A 27,115-nucleotide genomic window follows, 5' to 3' on the forward strand; every position below is an offset into this window, starting at 1 on the left:
AATTCTGCTGGCATCCAGTGGGTAGAAGCCAAGGACACCTCTGGACATCTGACAACACACAAGACAGTACAGAATTCTCCAAACCCAGATGCCAATAGTGCAGCTACTGGGATCCCTGCTCCTGAGCTCAGGGAGAACAGCACTCAGTGTTCCATGCAAAGCTCTTTCATCACAGTGGGCTGGCTTTGTCATAGAGCACTGTAGCTCACTCAGCCAAGACTGACTGAGCAGCTGCAGAAGTACAGTGTGTGGCCTTGTGGGGAGCTGGGCCTTAGACAGCACTCAGTGCTCAGAGAAGAATACATTGGGATACAAGCAGTGAGGCAGAGGACTTAGGTCCACGAATGAGAACAAAGATCCTGTGAGCTGAGAAGGGTCAGCAAGACCTCTCTGAGAAGGCAATACTTAGGCTGGGACCTAGAGATGGAAGGAAGGAAGGAGCTGCAAGTGGAAGGAGCAGTTGTGCAAAGGCCCAGAGGTGAGAACTAAAGGGGGCAGTGTGACGGGTGCAAGGGCAGTGCCAGGGGAACAGAGCAATGTGACCTTGACAAAGTGGACCGGCAGAGGCCACAGACCGAGGTCTGGGCTTTTGTCAGACTTGGCAGGGCTGTCATAGAGCAGTGACACAGAAGCCTGCTCTCCAGAAGGTGACCCTCCCTTGGCTCAGCACAGCCCCAGGAGGGAGATGCTGAGTGTGGTCCTGAGGCAACACCTCCTCCCTCTGTGGGCACTGTCATGCAAAGGTGAGATCTGGGCAGGTAGGCAGCTCTGACAAGGGCATCTTCCCTGCCCCACACCCCAAGCTGGCCACAAAATATGCTGACTGGATTGGTTTGCACGTCACCACTAGGATGAATGTGTCATTAGCCCAAGCATAGACTCGAACACCGGAAGCACCTGCTCAAATCAGGCAGCTCCACACCTGCTAGCCTGGGGGGACTTGCCCACAGACCGGGTGACTCAGCCTATGGCACTTTCTCTTCCCCAGAATCTTCACCTTGCTGCTCTCAAATTCTCAGGTGTCCTTCATCCAGGGTAGTGGCCCCCACCAGGGTTCATATCGAATGCCTATGGCTGGATATGATCATTAAAGTCTGGAGAACATGTGAGTGAGCTCCCCTTTCTCACATCTGCTTGTTTAAATGACATGCAGAGGACACTCCATTGGGGGATTATGAACAAGGACAAGAGCCTAAGGCTTTGAGGGGCTCTGTCTGTCCCTGCTCAGTAAGTACATCATCTACCAAGGTTGCTCATGATACTATGAGGGGCCAATTGGGACACAAATGGTCTTCTGGAAAGTTTCTTCAGTCCTGAAGTTAACCAACACAGAGATGTCTCTTTCTCCATAGGATGGTCAGGGAGCTAAATTCATTTGATAACTGAGCATACACATTACTACGTGCAAGGACCTGTGTTCAAACTCCTGGTCCTCAGGAGTCCGGCGGTAGCACAGCGGGTTAAGCCCAGTTCGAGCCCCTGGCTCCCCACCTTCAGGGGAGTCGATTCACAAGCGGTGAAGCAGGTCTGCAGGTGTCTATCTTTCTCTCCCTCTCTCTGTCTTCTCCTCCTCTCTCCATTTCTCTCTGTCCTATCCAACAACGATGACAATAATAACTACAACAATAAAACAACAAGAGCAACAAAAGGGAATAAATAAATAAATATTTAAACTCCTGGTCCTCGCCTGCAGGAGAGAAACTAAATAAGCAGTGAAGCAATGCTGCAGATGTCTTTTATCTCTCCTTCTCTATCTTGTCCTATCAAATAAAGAAAAAAAGGAAAAAAAGGGAAAAATGGCTTCCCGGAGCAGTGATTGATCATGCAGATACCGAGCACCAGAGATAACCTTAGTGGCAATAAAAAATAATAATAAATAAAGCTCATTTGAAATGCTAAGGAAGCACCACCTGTCTCCAGCAGAATGGCAGGTGTGGCAGCAATAGTTGCAGATGGATTATACTAATAGCAGAGCTCAGAAAGTGCTGGAAGTGTCCATTCACCAGATTCACACCATGTGGCAGCCCCAGGCTCTGCAGTGGGAGTGGGGACTGTTGGTCTGGGCTTGGCCATAAATGAAGAGCTCTGAACATAACCTCAGCCTCAGAAGGAGAGATGCTGCTTTGGCCTTGGTGGCATTTGTTGCAGTTAGAAATCTCACACTGAAGCTGTATGTTTATGTTGACACCAGATGATGGCACACCCAGTTAAGCACACGCATTACCAAACACAAGCACCTGGGTTCAAACCGACCAGTTCCCACCACAGGGAAGAAGCTTCACAAGTGGTGGAGCGGTACTGTAGGTGTCTCTCTTTCTTTCTCCCTCTCTATTTCCTCTTTCCCTCTTGATTTCATTATCTCTATACAATAAATAATTGTATTTTTAAAAGTATTTGATGGATCAGACAGTAATGTGGTGGCTTGAATATAGATTTCCTTTCTTTGGGGTTGATTTAGTTAGCAACTAAAATATGAGCAGCAACTTCACTAAGTAGGTCATGGAGAGGGGTGTCAGGTTGTGTCACTAACTGCTCTTGCTGGTAGTAACATGTCCATTCCTAGATTCTTCTCTTCTTCTTCTGGCGTTTGCCCTTCTTCCGTAGCCAGTCAACAGCGTCAGGTTGAGCCTGATGTAAAGTTTCGAGACCTCCTTTGAATCTGGAGAGGTGGCAGTCGTTGACTATGTGGGTCATAGTCTGTCTGTAGCCACAGGGGCAGTTCGGGTCATCTCTGGTTCCCCAGCGATGGAACATAGCGGCGCACCGGCCATGGCCTGTTCGATAGTGATTGAGGAGGGCCCAATCATAACGTGCTAGGTCAAAGCCGGGTTGACGCTTGCAGGGGTCTGTGATGAGGTGTTTGTTCTTTACCTCAGCTGACTGTCAACTCTGTTTCCAAGAGTCTGGAACAGAGAAGTTCAGTGTAGGCGTAGGGGACCAGATTGGGTGACGAGACGTCAAGCGTTGGACAGGGTGGATTCTTCTGATGCAGTTTGTTTAAAGAATTCTTCTGATGCAGTTTGTTTAAAGAAGACACCTGTCCCGTCCTAAATTACTCCTAGTTGCTGCAAAACATCACATGCTTTTTTAGGAGTTATGTTATTTAGGAATCCTACTTACTTCAGTTCATTTTTATTGTTTTTTTCTGTCTGCTTTGTGGATTCATTGATATTTCAGTTTTTAGAACTGGCTGCCTCCACCCTCACCCCAAGATAGAGACAGAGGAATTGAGAGGGTGAAAAGGATCACAGCACCAATGTTTCCTTCAATAAGGTGGGCTTGAACCTGGGTTTTGCACATGGCAAAGCAGTACACTTTGTAGGTGAGCTATTTTGCTGTCCCAGGACTGGCTTATCTTTTGAAGAACATTGAAAGGAATGTAGCAATGTAAGCCTCCCAGACACTGAAAATTTGTGTGTATGTGTTTGTGTGTGTGTTTAAACCAAACACACGAAGCTGGTAGTAGTGCTTAGAAGTAGTTTTAATTTCAGATTCATTTGTGTAAACATGAAAATAATTGTAGATTCCCTTTTGTTATTGCAGAATGATGTTTTGCAGATATTCTATTAGAATAGTTTTCTAATGTCATCTTGAAACAGATGTGTTTTAAGTTCTATCATAAAAGTAGATGAACATTTAAAAAATATGTGCAGTATTTTCATTTTCTTTGTAAGAATTGTGTTAAGCTAAGTAAATTACTTATGATGGAAATGATTGATGATTTATGAGCAAACTTGTTTGATCAGTTATAATACACAAACTTGACATACTGTAAAATGTCTTATTTCCATTATGACACTATTTACTTACTACTTATTAGGTAGAGACAAAGAAACTGATAGGGGAAGGGGAGATAGAGAAGGAGAAAGACACCTGCAGTACTGCTTCACTACTCATGAAGTCCCCTTACTCTATAGGTGGGGACCAGGATTTGAACCCAGGTCCTTGTGCATGGTAACATGTGTTCCACTGCCTGCCTCTCCCTTTTTGTTCTTAAAGTCCAAAGTCCTAAGGTTTTCTTTCTATTTTTTCACTGGCCCATTCTTTTTTTCTTTCTCTTTTTTTATATTTATTTATTTTCCCTTTTGTTGCCCTTGTTTTTTTATTATTGTAATTATTATTGCTGTTGTCATCGTTGTTGGATACGACAGAGAGAAATGGAGAGAGGAGGGGAAGACAGAGGGGGAGAGAAAGAGAGACACCTACAGACCTGCTTCATCACTTGTGATGTGACTCCCCTGTAGGTGGGGCCTGGGGGCTCGAACAGGGATCCTAATGCCGGTCCTTGTGCTTTGCGCCATGTGAGCTTAACCCACTGCACTACCGCCCGACTCCCTCACTGGCCCATTCTAACAGAACAGCAAACATTGTGGAAGTGGACTGGCAGAGGCCACAGACCGAAGTTAAACATTGTCCTTGTCAACACATCACTGGCATCTGGTGTGTTAACTTGTGTTTAGAAAAACTGCTTAAAAATGAGGTGACAGGGAGTCAGGTGGTAGCACAGTGGGTTAAGCACAGGTGGCACAAAGCGCAAGGACTGGCTTGAGGATCCCAGTTCGAGCCCCCGGCTCCCCACCTGCAGGGGAGAACTTCACAAGTGGTGAAGCAGGTCTGAAGGTGTCTATCTTTCTCTCCCCCTCTCTTTCTTTCCCTCCTTTCTCCATTTCTCTCTATCCTATCCAACAACTTCGACAACAATAATTATTGTGAGAAAATGGAATTCCCCAAATTTGGACTAGTTCATTGAAGTAGATAGAGAAGATCTCTTAGAAACTAGATAAGATGTACTTACACTAATGCACTATTGCTTCAGCTCCGCACCTGGAGGATACAATATTTGCCTTGAAAACTGCATACCCTACAACCCCTGCTTTCTCAGCTATATGTTAACTTGTCCAGTTGGCTTCTGTAAACACTGCTTGCTTCTTCCCTGGAAGATAAGAATGGAATGTTCTCCTTGAAACTTTTACCCCAAAGGTAAATTAGCAAGGACATATAGACCCCCCCTTCACTTTTCCCTTTAAAGGAAGGTGAATTTCAAGCCTGGTTGTCTCAGAGTGATGGGACCAGATTTGGTACTGGCCTGGGATCACTCAGATGAGGTTTGTCTTATCTTTGTCTTTTGGTGTCATCTCTTTGTTAAGTCTGAGTACCAGCCTTGTTTTCACTCTTTCAAACTTAAGAATAAATTACTTTACTTCACTTATATACTGGAGTCATGTCAGTTTGTGTGGATTCAGATTAGTTGGCCTCAGTTTGTCTTACTTTTTAATGGGTACGGTCAAAACAAAACTTAACAACTACAACAATAAAACAACAAGGGCAACAAAAGGGAATAAATAAATATTAAAAAAAACACTTAAAAAACGAGGTAACAAAAATTAAACTTGACTTTGTCCACACCCATCAGAACAGTCAGAGCTGGTGCCTGCATGTATGTGTGGACAAGTGGCTGCCAAATGTCAGTGATGGCAGAAAACTTCCCCCACTCCTGCCTCACTCTCTCCCCCACCCCACCCCACCTCTAGGTGCTCTCACCACAGGTGCTCTGCAGGGTGGGCCACTTCCCAGTTCATCCGTGGTCAGAGGAGAGCACATGACACACAGCCACCGGACAGATGTCACAGCTGAGTCCTGCTTCAGATCTTAGGGACTTGCTAAGGCTGCTGCCTAAATTAGGAAGTCCAATTTCCTCCCCAGAGTGACACAGCCAAGGTCTCCCACTTCTTTCATTTCCCTGAGGAAAGAAACCCATGACATTTGGTGCCCCGGAAAGTGAAGGGAACAGGGAGAAATTCCAGTAATTCCTGTTATCTGCAGGCTATATAAGCTTGTGCAGTGACCGGCAGGCACAGTCTTCCCTCCAGAGCTTCAGCAACAGGATGCTTGGGTCCATGGTCCCCCTGCTGCTCATCCTCCTCTGCCTCCAGGGTGTTCCAGCCCTGAAGATCTGCTCCTTCAATATCAGGTCCTTTGGGAAAACCAAGAAGGAAAATGGGCAGGCCACGGACATCATTGTGAAGGTGAGCTCCAGTGGTTGCTGGATCCCCCCTCCACACACACACACACACACACACACACACACACACACACACACACACTGCTCTCTGCAGACCTGTTGCTCAGGGCAACTGGGACAAAGTGACATGAACTTGGTGAGGCAGGGCGAGGGGGCAACTGACTTGGCATTTTGGCAATATAGCTCACAGCCACATGTCCTCTCTAGTCATCTTTACTTGGGCTTATGGGGAGCTGAGATGGAGAGCTGTGAGCTGGGCAGAGCCGGGCCATGGGGACTCAGGGGTTCATCATAGCACCAGGGAAGGATTGTCTGTCTGTTGTCAGGATGTTCAAGAACTGGTATGAGGCACGGTGGAAACGTGTTTCCATTTGTCACCCCTAGGGAGGCAAATTATCGCCCCCACACCAAGATGGCAAACACTAAAGATGAAGTAACTTCTGGAGTATGTGGGGGTTTGGGGTTGAGCCGGGATGCCAGACCAGCCCAGCCTGCTGAACCATTCATGATACAGAGAGCTCTGCTAAACTAAGACTGTTTTGGGACAAAAGCAATGGCAACAATAAGTATATAAAAGAAACAAAAGGGTAGTGGTGCAACTGTAGAGCAAACATGTTACCATGCACAAAGATCCAGGTTTAAATACCTGGCCCCTATCTGCAGGGAGGAAGCTTCTTGAGTGATGAAGCAGGCCTGTAAGTGTTTCTTTCTTTCTTTCTTTCCCTCTCTATATCTCCTTTCCTTCTCAATTGCTCTATGTTTCTATTAGAGAGAGAGAAAGAGAGAGAGAGAGAGAGAGAGAGAGAGAGAGAGAGGTGGAAAGAGAGAGAGGAGGGGAGACAAAGAAGATAATGGTCACTAAGAGTGGTAGATTTGCTGTGTGTAGGTACTGAGTCCCAGTGATGACCCTGGTGGCAATTAAAATTTAATTAACTAAACGAAGTCCTCCCTTCCTTGGGTAACCGGACCCAGGTCCGGGGACTCGGCTCACTTTTTTTTTGCCTCCGGGGTTATGGCTGGAGCTACAAATCCACTGCTCCTGGAGGCCACTTTTTCCATTTTATTGGAGAAAACAAAGAGAAATTGCAAGGGAAGAGACAGAGAAAGAGAGACACCTGCAGACCTACTTCTCCACTTGTGAAGTGTCCCCTTGCAGGTTGGGAGCTGGGGCTCGAACCCATGTCCTTGTGCTTAATGCTGTGTGTGCTAAACTGGGTGCACCACTGCCCAGTACTCTCTGCTTACATTTCTCTAGAATCATTTGGCTCAGTTTACTGTCTGGGTGGGATTATTTGGGAAGCTGAACCCTTCCTGGACTCAGGCTGGGTGCTGTTACCTGAAGAAATTCAAGCAGCACTATAGTATGTTGTGGGGGGGCAGGGAAGACCCCGAAGGAGCTCTGAAGTCCCTTACTTCTTCATCCTAAGCAGCAAGTTTTCTCAGGCAGGCGGGCCTCCTACCTCTTATGGCACCAGGTGACAGGGAGCTCACCTGGTGGGGAACCCCCCACAAGGCAGGTGATTCTAAGCAAAGGGAGTGTATCCCAGCAAGTGCCCACATGTGTTAGTCCTATGCAGCCAGTCCTCTCAGGCCTAGTCAGCCCTGTCTTGACCAGTTGCTAAGGCCTCCCAGGTATGGTTGGTTGAGCATGGGTGGCCAGGCCAAATCTGCAGAAAGTGTGACTCCACAGCTCAACAGACGCCCAGTAAGTGATGAAGCTGTCCCCTGCTTCCTCACACTTGGGCCCATGGAGCCTGGGTGTCTACTGAGTTTCCATCATCTTCCTCACTTATTCCACCTTTCTAGCCCAATAAGAGGACTGTGGTTACCAGCCTGTAACTTGGAGGCACCAGGGTCTCCAGGCTGTTGCTTATTCTCAGGAGCCTCTCCAGACTTCTTTATACACCATGCTCCGGACTCCTCCTCACCTGTTTACATTCTACCTCTTCCTTGGAGCCTTTCCTGATCCTCTGGGCTGAAGTGATTAATTCTTGCTCCACACTCCCACATCTGTGACTTTGCTTTAGCAAAGGTATCACTGGCTTCTCAGGGGGGCTAGCTGCTTTCATGAGTGTCACTCAGTGATGGTGAGTCTTTGAGGACAGGGACTGTCCTAGCAGTTATGCAAGGTTGGCTTTTGGTTCCACAGATGAGAGTTCAGATCCTGACTCTCCCCCTACTCTGGCTGTGTGTCTTTTTAAATTTTTATTTATAAAATGGAAATATTGACAAGATAAAAGGGGTACATTTCCACACAATTACCATCCCCAGAGCTCCATATCCAATCCCCTCCCTTGATAGCTTCCCTATTCTTTATTCCTCTGGGAGTATGGACCCAGGATCATTATGGGGTACAGAAGGTGGAAGGTCTGGCTTCTGTAATTGCTTCCCTGCTGAACATGGGCGTTGCCAGTTCTATCCATACTCCCACTGGTTGTGTGTCTTGAAGCTGCTCTCTCAGATATTCTGAGCCTGGCTGCCTCCCAAGTTACAGGCTAGTGACCACAGTCCTTTAATAGGGCTAGAAGGGCTCACAGAAGACTCAGTAAAAGTTAGCTCTACAGTGATTGCTCTTCTTTCTCTAGTATCCAGTCTAATGCATTACTAAGGGCTCAGTAAATATGTATTCTTCTTATTCTAACTATTCAAGCTAAGACAAAAAGTAAGGCATGTGGGTGCAATGATTATAGATCCTGAACTTGATCTGTAACTTGATCAGGGGTCACATTCTAATAGGCTGATTTGGAACACTTTACTCAGCTTTCCTAGACTGTCGATTTCCTTGACTTTTAGATGGACATAAAAATAGCAGCAGCCACAGGAAGGCCATCACTTAGTTACAGGAAGAACTTAGTTAATTTAACAAGCACCCAGGTGGCTGGGGGAGTGGCTCAACTGACAGTGCATTGGACTTTCATGCCTGATGTTCCTGATTTGATCCCTGATAACATTTGTACTAGGATGGTACTCTTATCTCTCTCTCTTCTCTCTCTCTCTCCTCTCTGCCTTGTACAAATCTTTCTCTGATATGTAATAAAGTTAACAAGTGCCCAACTGGATACTTCAATAAAAAATGAGACCTCCATTAAAGTTTATCCTGTTCATTGTAAATGATGGAAAATAATTGGAAATGTTCTCTTTGCAGATCATCAAACGCTGTGACATCATGCTTCTGATGGAAATCAAAGACAGCAATGAGATGATTGGTCCAATGCTGATGGACAAACTGAATGGGTAAAGGCAGACTCCCAGGGCTCCATGCTGGTTCAATGTTAAGAACAAGGGCATTCAAAAGACTCCAGGATTGTGACTAGTGTGAGGGCCAGAACTCACTCTGATCAGCAGGGTCCTAGAAGCTGTCAGCTAGTGAGTTTTAATATGATCAAGCAGAATAGGGGAAGCAGGTAAGGAGTCAGAATAGAACGAGAAATGAAAGCAGCAGACAGGAATTATACCGTGCTATTAGAATGAAAAGCTTGCGTGCAAAACAAGTTAGGACCTGCCCACAGGTTGGACGAGGAAATACCCACTAAAAGTTTTCCTTTCCACTTACTAGATTAGGGTGAAATAGTCCACTTGTATGAAAGATGGCTGCCATGTTTTGAAAAAAAGCAAGTTCGAAATTTCAAGTAGAGCAGTTAGTCGTTTGTTTTTTTTCTTAAATATGGGGAAAAAAAAGACTGGAAGGATGTGTTCTAAACTGTCAAAAGTGGTTAATTCTGGGGGGTGGGGCAGTAAGAGGTGACCAGGGATGCAGTGGGACCCACTGTCCACAGTTCCAAGACTCCAATGGCTGGATATGCCTTAGAATAGGCAGCTACTGGCCCAGAAGCTCTACCTGGCATGGTGGTAGAGCACTGGACTTACAGACATGAGGTCCTGAGTTCAGTCCCTGCATTGTTATATGCCAAAGTGATGATCGATGCCCTGGCCTCTCTTTCTCCCCTTCTTGTGAAATACTGGGTTGTTAGAAAAGTCATGACGTACTTTTTTTTATGTGTGTCTATGCAAAAAATGCATCATGACTTTTCTGACAACCCAATAAATAAAACAAACCTCTTAGAAACAAGAAAATGCCCCTGAATTGCCTGCAAATTTCAGTAACATCTACATTGGCCTCTAAAGCACACTCTGCTCTTGCTCTCTCTTTTTTCCCAACTGACAATGACCCTGAGCAAGCAATACAGTTTTAGAAATGCCCTCGATCTTTCCATGGGCAGATGGTGCAAAAATGTGTCAGTTCTGCCCAGGGAGGAGCTCTCAGAGGCTCTGGCAGACGTAGAGTTAGGTTCCCAGCCAGAAGGGAGGGGCAGCATCCATATGACTGCCACACTTGTGTCACCAGCCCATAGCACGTGAGCAATACCACAAGAGGGAGTATGGGAACAAACCTGGTGTGGGAGGCTGAGAGGACAGGAGCTGCCCAACGAAAGTACCACTAGCCATCCAGGTGATACTCCATGCTCAGGAACTGTCTGGAGGCAGGGAACATGCTACAGGAGGGCAGACTAGCCAGGGAAACTTCTATGGCCACAGATACAGGCTAACATTTGTGAGTTGTTTTTTTTTTGGGGGGAGTGAGTGACAGCTGGATTCAAATATCAACCATGCCGTTGCAAATCATAAACAGGGGTTTACGATAACACCTACCTTACATGGTAAAAACATCAAGACTGTAAAGACTCTGGCAGGAAGGGAGACAGCATAGTGGTTGTGTAAAAAGACTTTCACGCTTCAGGCTCTGAGGTCTTGGGTTCAAAACCCATGTATCACCATAGCCAGAGCTCAGCAGTGCTCTTGTATAAATAAACACACAGATAGATAGATAGATAGATAGATAGATAGATAGATAGATAGATAGATAGAATAAGACTCTGACAGGCATTACAATCCCAGCACAGGACACACTGTAGCCCTCTCCAGGATGCCACTGGGAACATGTCGTTTGGAGTGAAGAAAGATTATAGGCAGGGGATGTTTATTTTGAAGCTAGAACATGACATCTTCATGTTTTCTAGAAACTCAAGAAGGGGTATTACATACAACTACGTGAGTAGCCCTCGGCTTGGAAGAAACAAATACAAAGAGCAGTATATCTTTCTCTACAAGTAAGTATAGCCTCTTCCCCCGGGCTTATAAACCGTGGACTTAAAAACTGTGATTCCGAAAGGAGTCAAAATGCATAACTTTCTTCACCATACAACCAAGTATTGATTTACACATTGGCTTAAATAACTGCTGTTGTGGTCCGGGAGGTGGCGCAGTGGTAAAGCTTTGGACTCTCAAGCATGAGGTTGTGAGTTCAGTCCCATGTGCCAGTGATGTCTGGTTCTTTCTCTCTCCTCCTATATTTCTCATAAATAAATAAAATCTTTTAAAAAAATAACTGCTATCAAAACGGAGGCTGATGAAGAGAATTAAGTCTTCATACTAGGAAACAGCCACCTCCCTCATGGTGAATTTAGTAGCTCATGCAGTAGTGGGACAGCCAGAGGTTCTTTGTTCTTCCTAGTCAAGTCTTAGGCCAAGGATGGAGACTTGAGTTGGTCAGCATAGCATCTCTGGAACTTCCTTTTTTAAAAAAAAAAAAAAAAACCAAAACTTTTTATTTAAAGTTTTCTTAACTTTATTTATTTTATTTGCTAGGACAGAGAGAAATTTAGAGGGAAGGGGGGGAGAAAGAGGGAGAGAGAGAGAGAGACACCTGCAGCCCTGCTTCACCACTTGTGAAGCTTTCCCCCTGCTGGTGGACACTTGAGCCCAGGTCCTTATACACGTAATGTGTGCACTAATCACCTGGTTAGTAACGAATGTAACACTACCACCTGACCTCCTGGAACTTGGTATTTTCATCTTCTTCCAACTAGTGTCTTGTTTTAAGTCAGGAAATGAATTTAGGGGTGTTCCAGAAACCCAGTGCTGCTCAGATCTGTAGCCCCCAAAGGGCCCTGGTGCATGGCACAAGTTGACTCAACCTTGTTTGGAGATGAAAGGCCTTTCTTGCACTGAGGCCTTTTTAGGGGGAGGAGGGCAGTGAAGCTACCTTTTTGCTTCATAGGAGATTTTTTTAAAAAAATTATTTATTCCCTTTTGTTGCCCTTGTTTTATTATTGTAGTTATTGTTGTTGATATTGTCATTGTTGGATAGGACAGACAGAAATGGAGAGAGGAGGGGAAGACAGAGAGGGGGAAAGATAGACATCTGCAGACCTGCTTCCCCACTTGTGAAGCAACTCCCCTGCAGGTGGGGATCCTTACGCCAGTCCTTGCACTCTGCACCACTACACTTAACCTGCTGTGCTACCGCCCGACTCCCCCATGAGAGATTTAAGAAGATGATTTTTTTTCAGCTGAAAAGACTCATTCTTCTCTCCTAGGGAGAAGTTGGTGTCTCTGAAAATGAACTACCTCTACCATGACTATCAGGCTGGAGATGTGGATGTGTTTTCCAGGGAGCCCTTCATGGTCTGGTTCCAGTCACCCCACACTGGTGAGACACACAGGCATTAGATTTAGGGTAGCCATTTCTAACCCTGGGCTGGAAAAATAGCTCACCTGGATAATGCACCTGCTTTGCCATTTGCATGACTGTAGCCCAAGCCTGACTCCCACCATACTGGAGGAAGTTTCAGTACTGTGGTTCTCTCTCTCTCTCTCTCTCTCTCTCTCCCTATTTCTCTATCCTTTCTCTCTCCTTCTGTTTCTCTCTATACCTCTCTCTGTATATATCTGAACAATAAAAGAACCAATATGTGAATAGAGGGTACAGTATAGTTTGATGGTCCAGGTTGGCTTCTCAAAGTGCCACAAGGTAAGGCTTCCCTAGTCTGGAATTTAGTATCTGTAATCAATGCTAACTCTGTTCTCTTTGAGCATTTAGGTTGGTGGAAATTACTTGACACAACCCCTAAGTCACAATAAGATGTAACTCTTCCTTAATTAAAAAAAAAAAAATATATATATATATATATATATCACAACGGTGGCCAGCAAAGGTCCTAGAGTCTACCTCTCCATCCAGTTTAGCAGCCTTCCCTCACTGCCCCTAGATTGGGGTAAAGATGAAATTCAAACAAGTTGCATCCTGAACTCTTAACAATAGCACTGGTGTTAAACACTAATAATTACTGTTCCCTAGGTAGTCCCAGGTGCCTGTAATCCATGCAATAATCCCACACTGCATCTTCACTTCACATATGAGAACATCAAGATTCAAAGGGATAGGGTCACTTGCTCAAGATCCTTTAGTCTTGAAGTGGATGAGTCAGGGCTATAATACAGGCCCCATATGTGATGACTCAAGGCAAAGTCAAGACTAAATCTGGGGCCAGGGGTGAGGAGATGGCATCATAGTTATGAAAAGCCATGCTCTGAGGTCCCAGGTCCCAGGTGGTGGGAGGTCCCCACCACCTCCATAAGCCAGAGCTGAGAAGTGCTCTTCTGTCTCTCTCTCTCTCTCTCTCTCTCTCTCTCTCTCTCTCTCAAAAATAAATGAATTTGGGGCTGAGGAGGTGGTCTAGCTGTAGAGCATACATCATAGATGTGAGGCTCTGAGTTTGATCCCCAACATCACATGGAAGTAACAAACAGAACTCCATGAATAGTGAACTTGCTCTCTTCTTAAAATATATGTGTGTGTGTGTGTGTGTGTGTGTGTGTGTGTGTGTGTGGCTGGGTGGTAGCACATCTGGTTGAGTGCACACGTTACCATGCATAAGGACTAGGGTTCAAGTCCTTCATTTTTACCTGCAAGGGGGAAGATTCATGATTGGTGAAGCAGTGTTGCAGGTGTCTCACTTTCTCTCCCTCTCTATATCCCTTTCCTCTCTCATTTACTCTCTATTCTATCAAATCAATCAATTAATTTAAATTAATTTTTATTGATTTTTACCAGTTCTGGTTTATTGTAGTGTGGGGATTGAACCTGGGATCTTAGAGCCTCTGGTATGAGAGTCTCTTTGAATAACCATTATGCTATCAAACCTCCTCAATTAATTTTTAAAAGTAAAAGAGGGATAAGTTTGTTAGTTTATAGAGAATCAATTATTTTCCAGTTTCTATTATGTACCAGGCTCTGTTTTGGGCACGAGGCAAGACAAGCAAGGTCCTTGCCCTCATGAAGTCAGGTTGTAGCAGAGAAGAAAGATAATGACCAAATTAATACATACAGAGCTGTAGGTCTGCACACCTCTGTTTATATTACATAGAGATAAATGTTCAGAATTAGGCCAGTGTCTTACACTCATCTTCCTTCTGCACAGGCTTAATTATCTGAGCACTCTGGGAAAACAGGTACGAGAAAACACTGGAGTGATCCCCAGTGGAGGAAGAGGAGCCAGGGTTATTGGAGTCTAGAGACACCCCCTAACACACACACACACACACACACACACACACACACACACACACACACACACACACACACCATCACCATCACCATCACCATCACCATCACCAGCAGCAGCAGCAGCAGCAGCAGCAGCACAGGCTGTGATGGACTTTGGATGCATGTCAGTTGTGTGACTGATTTGGCTGACATTCAAAGAAATTGCCTTGCCCTCCCCACCTTCCCTGTTCACCACCACTGTTTCTTCTCCAAGAGCATCCTCGGCCTTGGTGAGCTGCTGGATAAACCTGTTTGTCTTGAGCATCCACCTTTCCTGGCCCTTTCCTCTCTGCTGGGTTGGGGGTGGGGAGGGGTGACACCAAAACCACACCCTGTTTGACATTCTGGCTTTTGTATAAGGGAACCTCCTTTTGTTTACCTGAGATGACTGATGAAGGAATTGGATATCAGTCTATCTTGTCTTTCCTAAACTTGTGCTTTTGTTCATGCTTTCTGTCAACCAACATGTTCATATTTGCCACTATACCAGGCACTATGCCAGAGACCAGAGCCAAGGGGGGTGAGACAGATAGACCTGCCATCTTGGAGCTTGAGGAGGATCAAACAAAGAAGCAAAGCAAGGCACTCCAGGGTGTGAAGAAAGTAGGCAGGGTGCAGAAACCGTGGGGTGGGGTGGGGTCTCCACTATATAGGGTGACTAGAGTCAGCCCTTGGAGGCACCTTTGTCCTGTGAACCAGAGAAGACAGTCACAGCAGGCTAGGGATGGGCGTGGGGAGAGTGCAGGCAGATTGAGCTCATAAGCTCCCACACACCGGTGGAGAAGGCACTGGGGTGTGTTTTGGGGGGACCCCAAAGAGGATTGGGGAGTGGATAGAGGCATGAGAAGGGGAGCCAAAGCTTTGGTTTTGGGGTAAATGTGGGGTTCTGGATACAGGATGCAGAGACTGCTCTGCCTCCCACTGCACCACACCTCACTGCACATGTTGATGCACATCACCTGAGTGTGAGGGGGACCCAGGCATAGGATGAGGGAGATCTCCCTGGGGAAGAGGGGCTCTCAGAAGGTGGACAGAGCACAGCTCACCTCTATCCCCACACTCAAGCTCTCTCACATCTACCTATTTGGGGTGGGGATTAGACTTTCCCTAAGAGACCACTTTTTAAAAAAAATTGTATTTATTACATGTGAGAAAGCTAGAGTTTCACATCACACACACACACACACACACACACACACACACACACACACACACACACACACACACACTCTGGGGGGCAGACTAAAAATAGCCACAGAGCCAGTGAGGAGCAGTCCTCCAGCTTGGCTGTGAGGGGCAGTGTGGGGAGAGTCCTTTGAGAACTGGAATTAGTGCCTGAGGACCCCTGGATCACTAAGCACAGCCACTGGCTGGGCCTTCTGGAAAGGAGGTGGGGGCATGCCACAGTCTGTGTTTTCTGGGAAGACCACCTCAGTGATGGGAGCCTGAGGGGAGTGGTAACTGCTGCCTCCTTGCTGGTCCCCAGCCGTCAAGGATTTTGTGATCATCCCCCTGCACACCACCCCTGAGGCTTCTGTCAAGGAGATTGATGAGTTGGTTGATGTCTACATGCATGTGAAACACATCTGGAAGGCAGAGGTGAGCCCTGTGTGTGGCCCTGGAAGGACCTGGCCCTTGAGAGGGATGAAACAACACCCCCCTCTGGAGGGGTGGGGGGCAGGAGTGTGCAGACCAACACCCCTCCAGGGTCTCCTTTCGGGTTGCTCCTCAGCACCTAATGCCCTTGCTTAATCTGGCTGGGTGCCCCCGAAAGGGGCCTTGGGGACCTGTATACACTTCATTGATAACACCTTCTAAAACTCATTGGATGAGGAACTGGTACGACATGGTGCTGAAACTGGGTAGCGGCAAGTTTCTTTAAGCTCCTAAAGTAACTCCAGGAAGTGGCTAATTGCTTTGTCCATTTTCATTTTGTAATTGAGAACAGTGAGACCAGGTCAACAGTCTTTCAGTTGCAAGTGACAGAATTGAAAACTGGCTCAAGAGAGTGAGGAGAAATGTACATATTCTGTAACTTTAAATGCCCAGGCTGAGTGGTTTATGCATAGCTGGAATCAAGACTCAAGGTAATTAGAGCTCAGCTAGACTTTATTTATTCCTCACCTTTGACCTTCCCTTCCTCTGGCTGGGCTCCATTCTCTGAGGGTTTCCCACTCTTGGGATGGTAAGATGGCTGCCAACTGCTTCCAGACCAATCAGCATGTTTGTTTTTTTTTCCCCACAATGCAATAGAAATCCTGGGATAGAGCCTCATGACCTCTGACTGGTTCACATGTCTACCTCTGAATCCATTGCTGTGGTCAGGGGTGTGAGATGTCCTGTGTCAGCTCCACCCAAACTTCACAGACTAAGGTGGAAAGAGGGTTCCACAAAACAACAACAACAAACAAACAAACAAACAAAAAAACTAGGAAGATACCTGCATCTACTATTCCTCTTGTCCCCCCTTACTTATCTGGAAAACAAGAGCTGTACTTTCTGTGGCCATGAGGATCTGTGAAAAGTCTTAGCAAATAATGGAAGTGCTCTTCCACATTCCTCTGTTCTCCTTTCTAGATGTAACTCCAGTGCTCTTCCTCACTCTCAGTTCTGTTTCTCCAAGTGCAAAATGAGTCAAAATGTGCATACAGAGCTGAGAGGCACTGAGAGAACAAGGCTTTTTTGTTGTTGTTGTTGTAAGACTCAAAAGACTCATTCATTTATATTTTGTTTTATTTTATTTTATTGTGCCACTAGAATTATTGGTGGGACTCAGGTTGCCTATACAAGTTCACCACTCCTGGTGGCCTTTCTGTCTTTTTTGTCCTTTTTAGAGATAGATAGAAATAGGGAGAGAGAGAGAGGGAGAGGGAGAGAGAGAGAGAGAGAGAGAGAGAGAGAGAGGGAGAGATCTGTAGCCCTCCTCTACCACTCCTGAAGCTTCCCCATGCAAGTAGGGAATGGGGGCTTGAACCCTGGTCCTTGTGCATTGTAGCATGTGTGCTCAACTGGTTGTGCCATTGCCCAGCCTCAGTCACACAGTCCTAAAATTATGCATTCATTACTGATTCATTCAGTGAGAATTTATTGAACATCTACTAAGTACCAAATACAGGAGAGGCCTAGGTGGCATAATTGTCAACAACCACAGGAAATGCTTGTGTTGAGGTTTCTGTGGGACAGATTGGAACCTAGTTTTTGACTTTATCATTTGAACCTCACCACTGAGTGAGGTAGGTCAGGGGCTAATGGCCCCTTGGGCCCCTTTGTGATTTTTTGGTGAGATTTTAACTAAACTTTATAAGAATACTTTCTGTAAGGTTTGGCACATAGACAATGTTCAGAAATTTGTGACTACATTACTTGAAGCTGTGGTCACTGGGGTCAAAGGTCTCATTCTCTCCTTAACTGCACCCACCAACCTCAGCGGAAACCACAATTACTGTGGTAAAGATGTTTTGGGATGAAAACTCTAAAGTCAGCAACAATCCCCCAAAATAGCAGGAATAAGGAAACTTGACACTTCCCCTCTGAACTGGGGAATACCCAAACTTTGTTTCAGAAAGCTCTGTAGGGAAAAACATTCCCAGGATTGACCATTTCTGTCGGTGACCTTGGAGAAGGAAGGGTAGGGTGGACAGGTCACCCTGTAGCCCCCTTCCCTTGGCTTCCTCCCACTTCCTCAAGAGATAGATTCTCCATGGGACTAAGTTCCCAAGTCCAGAACAATAGGAGAGGAAGAGGGGTGCCTTTCTGCCAAGCACATCACCCAAGTTCTCTTCTCCTGCTTGGAAACCAAAAGGATTGATTCATGCATTTGTTTAAGCCCTACTGTGGATGTTTGATCCAGGGACAAAAGTTTGAGGAAATAAGGGATCTAAATTCCTGGATCTCCTATTTGATTCTGCAAGCCAGATGGCAGAAGCTGGTGACTCAGAACAGCAGAGAGAAGCTGCAGCAAATACCTCCTCTCCATGAAGAACACCTTCCTATGCACATGCCTGCCTATCAAACAAAACAGTGACTCAGTTTCAAACCATAATCTGTCATTTGAAAAAGAAAAAGAAAGACTTGAAGGGAGAGTTTGTATTATTTGTGAGACCTGCCAGCAGGCCCGGGACTGGATGGTATAAACAACAGGCATCAGAATTGCTACATCTCAAGGTCCAGGTGACAGCAGGATTTGCCTCTTCTGAGACCTCTCACCTTGCCCTTTCCCTGAAGCCCTGACCTCTTTCTACCTCTCTCTCTCTCTCTTAATATTGGGTTGTCAGAAAAGTCATGATTTATTATTATTATTGTTGTTGTTGTTATTATTATTTGCCACCAGGGTTATTGCTAGGACTCGGTGCTGGCACTACAAATCCACTGCTCTTGGTGGCCACCCCCTTTTTTTCTTTCTATTTTTCCTTTGATAGGACAGAGAAATTGAGAGGTGTGGGGGAGATAGATTGATAGATGAAAGAAAAAAAGACACCTGAAGACTTGCTTCACCACTCATGAATTTCCCCCTTTCCAGGGGTAGGGAGCAGGGCTTGAACCTGGGTGCTTGACCACAGTAATGTGTGTGTTCAACTGGGTGTGCCACTGCCCAGCCCTCCATGATGTATCTTTCTGTGCAAAAATGCATCATGACTTTTCCAACAACCCAATACTATATATATATATTCATTATTGGATAGAGATAGAAAGAAATTGAAAGGGAGAGGGAGATAGAGAGGGGGAGAGGCAGAGAGACACAGGCAGCTCTACTTCACCACTCATGAAGCTTTCCCCCTGAAGGTGGGGACCAGGAGCTTGAACCTGGGTCCTTGAGCATTGTAATGTCAGCACTTAACCAGGTGCACCACCGACTGGTCCCTTAACAACCCAGTATTTTACCTATTTATTTACTGGATAGAGACAGAAATCAAGAGGGAAGGGAAAGATAGAGGGAGAATGAGAGACACCTGCAGCACTACTGCTGGGCCTATCTCAGTCAGTATTCAGGACTGGAGACCCTTAAGGAGAGATAAGATGAATAACAAAGACAGTGCTAGGCAGAATCCTTATGCAAGTGATTCAGCTTTATTCACAATCTCAGGGTTTATAGATGCTTATTGATCAATAACATGCATTGTCAGTGACTGCAGCATCCATTTGTTCTCAGTATTCATTGGGTACACATCAGGTACATTATATCATAAATTATATTGACTGATGGACTGGTAAGTTACTGTCTACTGACCCAACTAGAGAGCATGTCCTGAACGCCCCAGTGAGGCTGTTTATGACTCAGAGCACCTGAGTCACTATCCTCATTCAGTCTTAACTTAGATGAGGTCTTAACTCAGGAACCTGGGCCCCTACACACTACTTTCATTGCTTGCAAAGTTTCTCCTTGTATGTGGGGACTGGGGACTTGAACCCTGCTCTTTGAGCATAGTAAGGTGTGTGCTCAACAAAATATGTGAACCGACCCATCTGAGCTCATTTTACCTTTTCACACATCCTATCTCTAAATGCACAGTCTAGAACATGGCTTCAACATGTGGATTGAGGGAACAGGAAACTATCATGTCTTACAGCAACCAGGAGGTGGAATCAGGCCAGCCTGGCACTCTGAGCAAAAGCTCTCGGCAGCTAGGCCCACCAGGCCACTGTCACCATTTGTGCCTTTCAGAACTTCATTTTCATGGGTGACTTCAATGCTGGCTGCAGCTATGTCCCCAAGAAGGCCTGGAAGAACATCCGCCTGAGGACAGACCCCAAGTTCGTTTGGTTGATTGGGGATAATGAGGACACCACTGTCAAGAAAAGCACCAAGTGTGCCTATGACAGGTAGGTCCCTGCCAGCTACAGCTTGGAATACATGAGAGAGTGGCTGCTCTTGTGAGAAGACGCCTTGGGCTTTGAAAGATGAGTCAGTAAACTTCAGGCACCTGTACTGGGTATGCTGTACAGCTTCCAGATATGCTCAGCAGTGACAGGCACAGGATTTGGAATCAGGCAAACCTGGTTCAAATCCTGGCTCTGCCACTTAATATGCCAGTGACCAAGAATCTTAAGAAATCTACTTTCATCCCTTCATCTGTAAAATAGAGCCTGGAGTAGTTAGTGCCTCATTCATAGACCAATGAGGAGGAATAAGTGAAATGACACTTCAACCTTCTAACTTGTGGTAAATGCCCTGTATACTCATAGGCTGTCAATTACTCCATCACAGATATGCCAGCTTACTCAGTCCTCTGTTACTAACCATTAAGTTGTTACCAAAAGCTTGCAGATAAAAAGGACCACAGGAGTGAACATTCTTTTTTTTATTTGTGATTAATAGTGGACTACGGGAGTCGGGCGGTAATGCAGTGGGTTAAGTTCACAAAGCACAAGGACCGTCGTAAGGATCCCAGTTCGAGCTCCTGGCTCCCCACCTACAGGGGAGTCGCTTCACAAGCGGTGAAGCAGGTCTGCAGGTGTCTTTCTCTCCCCCTCTCCCAGTCTTCCCCTCCTCTCTCCATTTCTCTCTGTCCTATCAACAACAATGACATCAATACTAACTACAATAATAAAACAAGGGCAACAAAAAAGGAAATAAATAAATATTTTTAAAATAGTGGGTTACAAGATTGTAAGATGAGAGGGTATAGTTTTACATCACACTCACCACCAGAGTTCTGTACCCTTAACCTCCCAACAATAACTATTAGAGTTCTCACAAAGTCTTGAAGACAGCTTGTTTCACTTCTGTTTGTCTATTTGCTTCTCAAGTTCATGTATTTCAGGTCTCTAGATTCCACATACAGTTGAGACTACCAGGAAGTTGTCTTTCATCTCTTTACTTATTTTTCTAAGCAACCCAACTTTTGTTACATAAAAGTAACTTTTAAGATATTTATTTTTTCAATTTGATAAGACAGAGAAATTGAGAGGGGAAGAGGAGTTAGAAAGGGAGAGAGAGAGAGAGACACCTGCAGCACTGCTTCAACACTCGTGAAGCCCCCACATTTCAGGTGGAGATGAGGGGCTTGAACCCTGGTCCTTGTGCAAAGCAAGGCGACATGTATGTTTAATGGGTATGCCCCCACCTGGCTTGAACCAGGGTCCTTACATACTATAACATATGCTCTCAACCTGGTGCACCACTGCCCAGCTCCAATCCACCTGTTTCTTACAGAGAGAAATTAATTTTTAATGGGAGCTTCATAATGCAGAGGTAAGAAAGCCTCATTGTTTGGAGATGACTGTACACTGAGCCCATCAGAAACTAAGAAGGGTTCAGTTCTGCCTGTGTCCTCTCTGCAGCTACCTCTGCTTTTTCCTGGCCAAAGTGGGTGCTTGGAGGGGTTCTTGAGGACACCCATACCATGCTACACAAGAGAACCATGGAAGAGTAAATGCAGTAGAGTGGTAGGCTCACTGCTTCATGGTGTGATGCTTGTATCTGATTGTTTTCTTAGCCTGTGGCAGGGCTATTGGATCAGATAGAAAGCTGTTGTCCTGCAGCCCAGGCAGCCCAATGGGGAGCTAGGCCTCTTTCCCAACTTCTAGGGACTAACCCCAACCAGGTCTGGACTCTGAACACCACAAGGAAGCTCACCCTATCAGTTCCTGGTGTCAGACACTGACCTGGCCCCATCTTAGAAGCCACAGGGCAAGAGGGCTGGATGATGATATACCTGGTTAAGTGTACACATGACCCTGCACAAGGACCTGGGTTTCAGCACTTGCTCTCCACCTGCAGGGGGCAAACTTCACAAGCAGTAAAGCAAGTACTGCAGGTCCCACCTCCCCACTACCTATCTCCCCCTCTCAATCTCTCTCTGTTCTATTTTATAAAGAAAAAAAAGGTAGGGATTTGTTATGCAAGCACTGAGCCCCAGCAAAATAACCCTGGAGAGAGAAAGGGGGGGAGAGATATTGTTTCAGAGCAGTCTTGTGACTGTCATCCCTTCCCTTCCCCAGGATTGTGCTCACAGGACGAGAGATCATTGGATCTGTTGAGCCCAAGTCCAGTGGCGTCTTTGATTTCCAGAAAGCTTACAGACTGACGGAACAGAAGGTAAGGCTGCCTTCATGTCTTTCTCCCTCCTACCCTGAGCAGTTGGATGGGCTTTGCCTTCTGGGGTCAGTCCTGGAGACATACCATTGGACCATTTAGGCTTTGAGTCTTCTGTGGTCTTGAACATCTGACAGTATTTCTGATGGTGGGACTGGGAAGTAGCTCACTGGGTAGAGCACATATATGGGGTCCTGGGTCCCATCCCTGGCACCACACAGGAGCACTAAGAACAGCACCGTGGGAAGGGGCCTGGAATACCCAGTGGAGAGCACACATTACCATGCACAAGGATCTGAGCTCAAGCCCCTGATCTCCACTTGCAGGGAGGAAGCTGTATAAATGTTGAAGCAGTGTTACAGGTGTCTCTCTTTCTCTCTCCCCTTTCTAGCTCCTCCTCTCCCCTTAATCTCTCTCTGACCTGTCAAAAAAAAAGAAGAAGAACGAAAAATGACTGTCAGGAGTGGCCAATTTGCCACAAAAGCACTGAGCCCCAACAATAACCCTGGTCACAATTTAAAAACAAATTAAAAAAAAAAGAACAGGGAGTCGGGCGGTAGCGCAGTGGGTTAAGCGCAGGTGGCACAAAGCATAAGGACTGGCATAAGGATCCCAGTTCAAGCCTCCGGCTCCCCACCTGCAGGGGGGTCGCTTCACAAGTGGTGAAGTAGGTCTGTAAGTGTCTATCTTTCTCTCCCCCTCTCTTTCTTCCCCTCCTCTCTCAATCTCTCTCCGTCCTTTCCAACAACAATGACATCAATAACAACAATAATAGCTACAACAACAACAATAATAATAAATAACAGCACCATGGGAGTTCCATGGATGGTGGAACAATGCTGTGATGCCTTTCTCTCTTTTCTTTCTCTCTCTCCGCTTCCTCATAAAAGCAAATAAAGGGGGATGGGTGGTGGTGCATCTGGTTGAGCACACATGTTATAATGCTCAAGGACCTGGGTTCAAGCCCCTGGTTCCCACATGTAGGGGAAAAGTTTTACAAGTGGTGAAGCAAGGCTGCAGCTGTCTCTCTGTCTCTCTCCCTCTCTATCACCTCCTTCCTTCTAGATTTCTGGCTGTCTCCATCCAATAAATAAATACAGATAATAAAAAATAAAAATAAATAACAAATAAAAATTGGACCAGGAAATAACTCAATAGTGCTGTGTTTGTATGATGCTCTGGATTCATTCCCTGGCACCATGTTTGTAAAAGAAAAAAAAAAAGAAAAGAAATGAATCAATCTTGTTCAGGGACCAACTTACCAACATGCTCAGTCGTCTCCCTGTGGGCATTGCAGCTTCTCTCCTGAAGCTTAAATTTGTTCATCACTAAGCTGAGAACCAGGGATGGACAGTGGTGCACCCAGTTTAGTTCACACATGCTACCATGCAGAAGGATCCAGGTTCAAGCCCTCAGTTCCCACCGAAAGGGGAATAACTTCAGGAGTAGTAAAGCAGGGATGCAGGTATCTTATTCCTCTCTCCCTCTCTGTCTCCCCTCCCTTCTAAATTTCTACCTGTCATATTAAATAAAGAGGGGCAGGGAAAAAAATGGTCGTTGGAAACAGTGGATTCTTTGTGCAGGCACTGAGACCCAGCAATAACCCTGGTTGCAGTTAAGAATAAATACATAAATAAAATAAACTGAGAAACCCCTCCTAACTCCCAAACTTATCTCCTGCTTCTTCACACAGGCCCTGGAAGTCAGTGACCACTTCCCAGTTGAATTTAAACTGAGGTCTTCGTGGGCCTTCACCAACAGCAAAAAATCTGTGTCTCCAAAGAAGGGGAGGAAAGCCAGCCACTCCTAGAGACCAGGGTGCCATTTTGCTAATGACTCCTTGACACTTGGCCAACAGCTCTAACAGGCATGAGCCACCCCACCCCGCCACACTTAGGACCAGAGACTGGTCCAGCTGCTTTCTTTCAGCTTCCAACCTGAATTTAATCTAGCTTGCACCGGATTGGTGAAAGATGTTTTCCTGAGCCCTCTCAGATTCTAACCTCTCCTGAGGAAATCAAGGGTATCTGCATTCTAGAAGGATGGTCTTCACATTCTGAGCTGGACCCCCCCTCCCTTAGTGATTGCTGCCACGTCTATCACCTGCCATCAGAGGGGCTGTGGGAGGAGGAAAGGCATTGCTTTTCCATCTTTATAAGGGGAATTTGCACCTCTGGAAATTACTAGAAATACCAAGGCCCCAGTGGCCCCATGGTTTGTACAGTTAAGCTGAACTCTCCTGTCAGGCCCCTATCATGAAAGTCACTCCAGCCTAGTCACTACCAGTGTGATGACCTTTTGCAATTCCAGTCTGACCACAGCCCACACCCCAGCTGCTCACACCTCAGGCTCCCCCCAGCCCACCCCTCACCGGCATGTCTGGTTCCCTGAGGAGGCCTCTTACCGCTGCCTCCCAAGTCAACCTCATCTGAAACCCATGTCCATCCTGCTTTGCAGGCTTATCCCTTCACCCAGAACCTAGGCTAAGTGCCCTGAAGTGTGCTTTGTCCCTGTAGCAGTTGTCATTGTGGCCAAGACCACCATCAGGGCTCTTTGGGGAACCCTAGATGACAGGCCCATTGGTTTGGCAGGGACTTGAGGACTAGGCTGGCTTTCTGCAGCCAAGAAGCCATAGGGCAATCTGGCCAGGCAGCACCATTGACTGCAAACATGGAGACTATTTGGTTGGTTTGGCTTTGCTTCCCCCTTTGCTTTGGAAGCAAGAGAACGTAGACAATTCTGCCAGCAGTGGCACAGGCTAAGCAGGGACAGCGACTACACATCCTGGCTCAGGAGTATGTGTGCTCTCTGGAGTCTCTGCACAAACAAGTACTGGCACAACACACAGCTCAGTGCTCTCTGCCTGGTCCCACTTCTGCTCATTTCCCTTAATACGCCAGGAGCCATGTGAGCAACTGAAGAAAAAACAGACCTGATGTTTGATTTCTGAAACTTGGCAACATCTGAGGAACTAAAACTGAACAATTAAATGGGGGAACTGTCTCCTTCACCACATCCAATAAATTCTCAGAGGTGTTATTAAAATGATGGGATATGGGAATGGCCAGGCTTCTAAGGCTACAGAATTCCTCTAAGTAGGGCTCATTGTCCCAAGAGACCTTCCGTTTTGCAAGTGCAAAGCAGTTAAAGCAGAGCTGACCAAATAGCTCACTTAGATAGTGTGCTCCTTTGCTAAATGTGAGACCCTGGTTCAAGCCTAGTACCCACCACATTGAGGGAAGCTGTGTTGCTGTGTTGCGTTTGCTGTTTCTGACTATATTTGAAAAAGTTAACCCTGAGTGGTGAAGTCCTGGAGACAGCCACAATAAAGAACAAAAACTGGAAGAAAAAAAAATAAGCAAGCAATTCACAAATCAGTTTGTTCAGGAAGAAAATCCTGTGCTTGGGAGGTGGGGTAGGAAAGAAGCTGACAATGGACAATGGATCAGACATACAAGCCACACTCAGCACCTGACCATCCATGACTCTGACTGGGTCCTGCCACTAGGTGACAAGTCACACCTCTGTCCCTACACTGGAGAATAGGCACCCGCCAGCTCTCACCCCAGACCAACTCTGCCCGCCAAGAGAGAACATACATACCACAGACACATGCCACACCAACACCCAGTGTCCCTTTCTCACTGGCCACAGCCTAGCAGAGTCATAGATGCCCTGCTGTTTCTCTGGGTCACCCGGGGCCAGGAGCTGCTGGGATTTCTCCAGGAAGAGACTCATCTCTGTCCTAGGACATTTGCAGCTTGACTCTGTCCAGGCTGTTTGAAACTATGTATACAGGAATTTGGGGAGCTATGCGCCTCCATACCCCTGCCCCAGTCAGGGGGTGTCTCGGGTTTGTGGTGGGACCTGAGAGCCTGCATTTTTCTACCTTCTATCAGTGACCTAAAACCAGATTTTTCTTCTTCCTTCTCCCTTTCTTTCTGATTTCTTTCTTTTTTTCTTTCTTTCCTCCTTTTTCCTTTCTTCCTTTCCTTCTATCTTTTAGATTGAGACAGAGACAGAGTAAAAGAGATCACATCACCGAAGCTTCCTTCAGTGTGATGGGAATCAGGCTCAAACCTGCATGGCACAGATGGCCAAGCAACCAAGTGAACTATTTAGCCTGCACATCCTCTAATTTGTCTAATCAAAGACCAGATTTGAGGTCCCCAGTTCATCCCTTGCTTCTTGGGCTGCTAAAGTGTATCTCTGTTCTCTAATCAGGCCAAGCTTCCTTTTCTCTGGCAAGTGTTTTGGCCAGTGAGCCCTAAGAAGCCAAGACCCACAGCTTCCAGCCCTTATTTTCCTTCCTAGTCAACACCCTTGCCTTCCAAAACACAGAAACACACCCCAGTGTCCTTCCTGGCCCTCTGGGGGTGGGGGAGAGCAGGGTCACAGCTTCTTCCCTTCAGCAGCCCTGGCTCTCAGTCCTCCTCAGGCAGAAGATTAAAGGGCAATTGTGTCCCCAGGAGAGTGTGGCAGACTGAAGGTCACACCCCTTTCCCTGTTGAAGGAGGACAGGCCTGGCCCCGGGAAGTTGCAAGGTCAGAGCAGAGCCCCTGAGGAGCCTGTGCCTGCCTGCCAGGGCTTCCACCCAATGGGCTGGGTACCAAAGACCACAATGCTCTCATATCACTCACAGGCCACAGAGGGAGAGACAGGCACCATTCTC

The 27,115-nt window shown here is 46.2% G+C and overlaps 1 protein-coding gene across 2 annotated transcripts; it reads left to right on the forward strand.

Annotated features, from left to right (window-relative positions):
• Nucleotides 1–299: 299 nt before the first annotated feature.
• On the forward strand, nucleotides 300–25,798 carry DNASE1L3 (deoxyribonuclease 1 like 3). Of its 2 annotated transcripts, XM_060203027.1 has the most exons (9): nucleotides 300–478; nucleotides 5,934–6,026; nucleotides 9,168–9,256; nucleotides 11,041–11,130; nucleotides 12,400–12,512; nucleotides 15,895–16,007; nucleotides 20,071–20,228; nucleotides 22,350–22,446; nucleotides 24,137–25,798. In XM_060203027.1, exons 3-9 carry the CDS (start codon nucleotides 9,189–9,191, stop codon nucleotides 24,251–24,253), a joined length of 756 nt encoding a protein of 251 aa, XP_060059010.1. In that variant the 5' UTR covers nucleotides 300–478; nucleotides 5,934–6,026; nucleotides 9,168–9,188; the 3' UTR covers nucleotides 24,254–25,798. The 2 variants fall into 2 exon arrangements, with proteins under 2 accessions (XP_060059010.1, XP_007521262.2); XM_007521200.3 differs by lacking the exon at nucleotides 300–478 and having other exon boundaries at nucleotides 5,683–6,026.
• The last annotated feature ends 1,317 nt before the right edge of the window (nucleotides 25,799–27,115 follow it).

The sequence above is a fragment of the Erinaceus europaeus genome, chromosome 12 (genome assembly GCF_950295315.1).
Source record: "Erinaceus europaeus chromosome 12, mEriEur2.1, whole genome shotgun sequence".
In the NCBI taxonomy this organism is placed as follows: Eukaryota; Metazoa; Chordata; class Mammalia; order Eulipotyphla; family Erinaceidae; genus Erinaceus; species Erinaceus europaeus.